A 7334-nucleotide genomic window follows, 5' to 3' on the forward strand; every position below is an offset into this window, starting at 1 on the left:
AAGGCGGTGGAGAACGCGGAGGACTTCCTTCATGGCCGTACCCAGTAGAGCTAGCTGTTGGTGGAGTAGATGACCCTGTTCCTCGACCGTCTGGAAGATGCCGTTGTCTTCTGTTGCTTCCATATTTTCTGAGGCAGTGTTCTGTAAGGTATACGCTTGGAGTCAGGAAGCAGGCGCAGAATGTAAGTTTAATGATGAGAAAAAGAAGATAAACAAAACAGGAGAAGCGTACTGAACGTGAACAAAACCAATACTGCCTGATGACTGAGGCTACTGAAAGCCACATATTTTTAACGGGAGAGTAATCAGGGTGGTGATGAAGTCCAGGTGTACGTCATGATGGTTGCCAGGTGTGCGCAATGTGGGTTGCCAGGACCGGTGGTTAGTAGACCAGCGACACCGTGAGCAAAGGGAGCAGGAGTAGGCGTGACAATGGTAAAAGAATAAGTACACAACACAGGATGTTTAAGTAAATATATCTAACATTTAATTCACAAATACTGTTGTTTGGAAGTGTTGTATTGCAAATGTTACCAGGCCTTTAAAGGTAGAAATCCTTTAACTTTAATGTTCAGCAAGTTATGCTGCAAATAAATGCGAATGTCAGCATTTTCAGACCAAAAAGATTACTTTACTCAGAATAGAGTGTGTATGAAGTTACACATCACACTACTACAACAGTGGCTGTTTTGGAATAAAATATTCAATACATTTATTTTAATATCCTCTGTGTTGTGTGATTATTGTTTAACCTTTGATATACTCTATGTCATTTTTAAACCTTAAAGGGCAGCTGAATAAAAAAAAAAATTGTCTGGTTGAAAAAGGCCGATGCTGCATCGATATTAGTCAGAAACATTGATTCTAGTGTGGAAATGTTGTACAAAGTGTAAATAGTATAATTTTGGTCATATATTCCAAAACAGAGATTTGTGAGATTTAAGTAAGCTGTTATGTTCCTAGAACACTTGAAAATGCTCGCTCAAAATTCAGATATTCGTGTTATTGTCAACAATAAAAGTCCTCAGAAATGTATGTCTTCTCCCTTCGGAGAGTGGGCGGGTGCAGTGTCCAGATGTGCATTTCCAAGTGCTCTGATTGGTTGGGAATGGCAGGGCTATGATTGGTGAGGGATAACTTAGGTCGGCTGAGCAGCCTAACTAACAGGACATAAGGAGCAGATAATTCTGGGTCTATTGGGAGGTGCAGTGTCCCGATGCGCATTTCCAAGCGCTCTGAAGCAGGTGGCTCGCCTACTGCGGCAGAGGAATGTGGCATGACGGCCACAACAGTTGTTGGCAGCTCACTGTCTGCGGCTGAGGCTGTTGACTCTTTTACAACTACTGAAAGCGACGACTCCCATGATGGACCATGTGGGGAACCCTGGGCGAGGATCATCATGGGATCTGGAGGCAGGGGGCAGCTGGGCCCCAGAGGCGATGTCAGGTGGTCTCCCACGTGTGAAGGGCTGAGGGTCTTCCAAGGCAGGAGGTGGGCGGCCCCACAGAACTAGAGACAGCAGGCCCCCCGGGTCAGGGAACGGTGGTTCCCCCAGGTCAGGGAGCTGAGGGCCTAGCAGCGCAGGGGACTTGGAATCTACTACTAAATCAGAGGACTGCAAGCCAGGTATAGTGAGAGCATGCAAACTTAGCCAAGCTGGGAACGAATAGTCTAGCGCTAGTATAGGCGACTGGGTGCAGGCTGCGGGCTGCGAACTGTATAACTGCACACCTAGAGGAGCAGATAACTCTGGGTCTAGCAGTACAGGAAACACAGGGCCTAGAACTATGGCAGGACTACACAGGGCCTAGAACTATGGTTTGGCATGTAGCACTGAGGGAGCTGACTGCTTGCCGACTGAGGCTGGTTGTTGCCGACTAACTGAGGGCAGATGCTGCAAACCTAGTGGGGCAGAGAACCTATAGCCTGGCAGAGCAGTGGACGGAGGGCCGACTAGAGCTGGAGACAGTGGAACCAGAACGGCTAAAGGCTGGGAGACTAGTGCTGATAACTTTAGGCTTGACAGGGAGAACGTGTCTGGACCAGACAGGGAAACAAGACTCTGGACGTGACAGGGAAACCGACTCTGGACCTGACAGGGAGAACGACTCTGAACCTGACAGGGAGAACTGACTCTGAACCTGACAGGGAGAACGAATCTGAACATGACAGGGAGATGGATTGAACCTGATAGGGAAAATTACTCTAAACTTGACAGGGAAAACGATGCTGGACCTACCAGGGAAACTGATGCTGGACCTGACAGGGAGAACGACTCTGAACCTGACTGGGAGAACAACTCTGAACCTGAAAGGGAGAACGACTCTGAACCTGACAGGGAGAACGACTTTGAACCTGACAGGGAGAACAACTCTGGACCTGCCAGGGAAACTGACGCTGGACTTGGAGAACAGTCGAGCTCTGGGCCTACTAGAGAAACTGGTACCTCTAAGCCTTGTGGGGAAGGAGCTTGATGACCCACATGGGTTAGGGACTGAGGGACGACTAATGCTGGAGACAACAGACCTAGTGCAGCTGGAGACCAATGAACTGGTGCAGCTGGAGACCAATGAACTGGTGCAGCTGGAGACCAGTGACCTAGTGCAGCAGGAGACCAATGACCTAGTGCAGCTGGAACCAATGACCTAGTGCAGCAGGAGACCAATGACCTTGTGCTAGGGACTGAGAGCAGATGAGGGTTGAGGACTGAGAACCTAGCACAGGTAACTTGTAAGGCAGGAGCCTCTAAACCTGGTAGGATAGGGAACTGCCTAACAACTAAGGTCGGGGACTGCAATCTGAGCAGGGCAGGAGACTGCAGACGGGGTAGCTAACTTATGGCCTAGCATGTAGGATACACTAGACCTACTTGAGTGTCTGACCTTACCGGGAAGGAGGGGAACTGTAACCCTACCGGGAAGGAGAGGAACTGTAACCCTACCGGGAAGGAAGGGTACTGTAGCCCTACAGTGAAGGAATGGAACTGTAGCCCTACAGTGAAGGAAGGGAACTGTAACCCTACCGGGAAGGAAGGGAAATGTCAACCTACCGGGAAGGAAGGCAACTGTAACCCTACCGAGAAGGAAGGGAACTGTAACCCTACCGAGAAGGAATGGAAATGTAAACCTACCATGGAGGCAGGATGCACTGGACCTACTTGAGGGGCAGGACACTCAAAACCTGGTCACACCTGCCAGGAAGGACCAAAACTTTAACTCTAACCCTACCGGGTGAGATGGGAAATCTGATCCTACCGGGAAGGAAAGGAACTGGACATCAGGGGTGACTTCGGGTGGGTGACCCGAGGTGATGTCTGGCAGGTCCCCTGAGGTGAGGTCTGGAGGTAGCAGGACCCTCGAGCCGGAACTATCACTGTGCTAGCAGTAGGGACCAGCAGGGACACCAGGCCTGGAACCGGCAGGTGCCACCAGTCTGTGACTGGAGAAGCCCCAACGTCTGGGCTGTACTTGACCTCTGCAATAGCTGCTGGCTGTGGCTTCATCCAAGGAGAGGGCGACAAATTCACTGCGGGCTTGGGCTCTGGGCCAGGAGCAGTGAGCGTCTTCTGAGGGAGAGCAGGTGGAGTCTTTGCAGCTGAAGGTTCCAGGGTAGCAGACAGTTGAACCTCGGGCACCTGAGCGTCTGCCCCACTGGGAGGAGAGGACAACTCCGCAATGGCAACCAGAACAGGTCCCATGTCAGCGGCTGACTGTGGCTCCACAACTGGAGCGGGAGTCTCCTTAACTCTGGCTAGTCGAGGAGCTGGCTGAGGAGGGTACAGACCTTGTTGTCGTGGACTGTGCACTCTGGAGGTCATATGCTTGGGAGCTAGGCTGCTCTGCCTGGAGCGACAAAGATCTATTAAATAGCTGGGGCACCTCGGTACGTAGTGGGGGTCCCAATGGTCCTGTGGAGGTGGTGAACACTCAGGCCGGGAGGTCCTGGAGTAGTGTCTCTCAGGGGAGTAGCCTGGCCGACTCAGGGAGGACCGGGAGTGATGGCGCTCTCGTGGCGGTGATGATGGCTCCAGCCGGGGAGGCCTAGAGTTGTGTTGGTCAGGAGAGTAGCAACGGTACCGGTGCTCCAGCGGCCAACAGGCCCTGGTAGGGCCTAGAGTACGCACTCCTGATCTCTTGCTGCTCGTGACGCAGTTACTCATATTCCCTCATCAGCTCCCAATTGGTGAGGGTGTGGTCACTCCCTGACCACTAAGGAGGCCTGGAGCAGGGCTGGTGGTCTCTTAGATGAGAGAGGTGTGTAGGCAACTCATCTTCCTCAGGTGCATGATGATATCTTGTGGCGGTGTGGGCTGAGGTGAGTGGTGACAGCAGCCCCATACGTCTAAGTGACGCAAGATAACTCATCTGCATCCTGCGGCGTGGAAACATCTCCTCTGTAAACAGTATTAGTTAGCTGCCCTCTGTAGCGCCTTACGGTCGGATTACAATCAGTTGCCATACCAGGCGTGAACAGTATTAGTTAAGGGTTGTAATTATGCAATATACATATATATGCACATGTATAAATGGCTAATGGCATTACACTTACAGCATGTCTATAAAGGCCTATAAACACAGCATCAATATAAACATAAACTTAAACATTCACCTCTTAGAGAGAAACTAATTACTTGGATTGACAAAGGGTCAAGATGTATGGCAGCCTCTCTCTACAGCCTTGTGTGAGAATCTGCCAGGCTGAGATTTTATCAGATCTGCCCTGGCATCACAGGGTCATAAATTACTCTGTGCATGACCAAGCTCCACGAACCTTCTGGGATGACTCTAGAAGCTTGCCCATGACAATGCAATAAAACACCTTAATAAAGGCCAATATGGAAAACGCTGTGCAAGCATGTGCATGCAAAATAGTATTTTTACCAATACAATAATTAAACCACTTCTGCAAACGTATATGTGCAACCAATGTACTGTAAGAATAACACAGTACGGAATAATACATACGATAAACAATAAGCAAAGCAGTATTGTTAACTCTAACATTAAGGGCTTGTAAGTAAACATTTCAGGGTAAGGTCTAACTACACCTGTGTGCTTATTGTTTAACCATTGATATGTTCTAGGTCATTTTGAGACCTTACCAATAGCATGTCCATCTTGTGATAAATTACACTGGTCTCTAAAAACATTTATAAAGTATTAAGAATGTATGAATAGTCTCACTTTAGATTAGGGACTTCAAAACTACTTTACTAATGATCAGTAAATGGTTTATAAGGATATTTATTAAACATCTTATGAATCATTATTACATACTATAAAAGTTGTTTATAAATGTGTGAATAACCAGTTTGATAAAACAAATGCAGGAGTAATGATGAATAAACGATTCACTGATTCATAATACATTATTTTGTGTTTCCCAATCTCTATATTCATTCAGAGTAAACAGTATCTGAGAGAGCTGCTCTGGTGTGACCCCTGACCTGGCAGCAGTGATGTCGTGACAGTAATGGTAGTGTTTATAACCAGTAAGTTGAGGTTGAAGTGTCTGCTACAGTCTCCTGCACTGTTGTGTTTAATCATTAATGTATATAGTAGTTATTTATAAATGTGAGAACACCTAGCTGATTAACATTTAACTAATGTGGGCGTTATAATAAATGGTGAACAAACTGTAAATTCCTTAGAAATGGTTTATAACTGAACATTATAAAGTGTTACACATAATTGCTTATTCTTACATTTTTCCATCAACTACTTACACAATACACCATGGAGATAGACTTGGACGTCATCTGACATGCAGTAAGTACATTTCCGCTTTACTACACTTGATGAAGAAGTTGTGTCACAATTGAGCCACTAGAGGGAGATGTTAAACACTACATAATGACTCATGACGTCCTCGAAATGTACTATTAGAATACTTACTATTTATCATTAAATAACATTGAACAACCAGAGACTTTGGTATTTGGAATATACAACCCAAAATGACTACTATGTATTTTATAAAACAAGTTTATCCCTTCTTATGCCTTCTCCACATAATTCCAATCCAATCCAGCCAAATCATTCTGTATCAACCCCACATGTATCTATGATGAAAACACTGAGATAAGTCATGTCAATGTATTGTTATATGAAAGAAGCATTTACAACAATTGTATAACATAACTATATCTAACACATGTTAGTCAAATGTAGGAATAAAAACATAGGAACTATGAACACCTTAACTTCAGAGTTAAAATATGTTTAGCTGTCACTTTGAACCATGGATAAAATAAAGCATAAATGATTGGATTAATTAAGGAATTAACAAGTGGCAGAAAGCTAATGTAAAGTGATAAATTGTCACTTAAAATATACAAAAAAAGAAAACAAATAGAGATGGAATCCAACAAATGAAATAGTTGAAAACAATAATAGAAAGAGTTTTTGCTGCTTTTGTCTCAGACTTATTAGCCTGTACAGTTTTAACACCAGACACATTGGCAGCCTCTTTAGAAAACCTTTCTGGCCTGTGATCTGGCCACCACAAAGACTTTCATATAAAGTGTTATAATAATAGCTGAAATCAATGAGAAGAAGATGTACAGTGCTATGTAGATAGATGTCGATAGAAAACCCTTTCTGAAAGAAGAGTTTCTGTCTTGAAAACAGTATTGAATATCTTCATGTTTCTCCATTTGTAATAAAGGGTCAAAATGCTGAGATCCTGCTCAGGTCAGCCTTCTGACAAACTCTGAGCTCTGCTGCTCTATTTATCTCTGAGTTACTGACAGAAACTCTCTGCATGCAAAAACACACACTTGAGCACACAAATGAACAAACGGTTAGATAAACAAATAATTTATGATGTAATGTATGACAGGATTGGATGTTTCTGTGCCCACCTAGCCTGTCCTTCAGCCTTATTGATAGAGCTGAGAGAAAAGGTACATTTTCTCAACTGAGAATTTTAATGGGGAAAATATAGTATTGATGTTATGGTTACTGAAAGGCTATTTTACATGGGAAATTGGATAACTGTGCAGACTGGTTTGGGTGATTTCAGTGCTGAGTTTGGACCATAAATCCACAACCTCAGGAGACATGACGGCATGTCACGTCAGCTAGTCAGTGTGTAGGAAAGCTGGCAGTAAGGAAGTTGATGAAACGGCATAAATTTATGCAGCCCTATGAATTTGATCTGTTGTAATGGCCAGTTATATTATCTGATAAATGTGGTATTAAGTTTCCTGGCACAAGGACAAGCCAGTTGATCAGAATATATCATGGAGTATCAGCAATTGGTGTCTGTCTAGACAGAAAAAGACAGAAAAAGACTTTGAAGTCAGATTTTGCCGTAAAATAAATTTTTAGTTA

General features: G+C 45.0%; 1 protein-coding gene across 1 annotated transcript; it reads right to left on the reverse strand.

Annotated features, from left to right (window-relative positions):
• Nucleotides 1-3250: 3250 nt before the first annotated feature.
• LOC106582428 (vegetative cell wall protein gp1) lies at nt 3251-4159 on the reverse strand. The gene has a single exon (XM_014165533.1). It carries the CDS (start codon nt 4157-4159, stop codon nt 3251-3253), a length of 909 nt encoding a protein of 302 aa, XP_014021008.1.
• Nucleotides 4160-7334: the final 3175 nt, after the last annotated feature.

Source organism: Salmo salar, chromosome ssa21 (assembly GCF_905237065.1).
Source record: "Salmo salar chromosome ssa21, Ssal_v3.1, whole genome shotgun sequence".
NCBI classification, from domain to species: domain Eukaryota; kingdom Metazoa; phylum Chordata; class Actinopteri; order Salmoniformes; family Salmonidae; genus Salmo; species Salmo salar.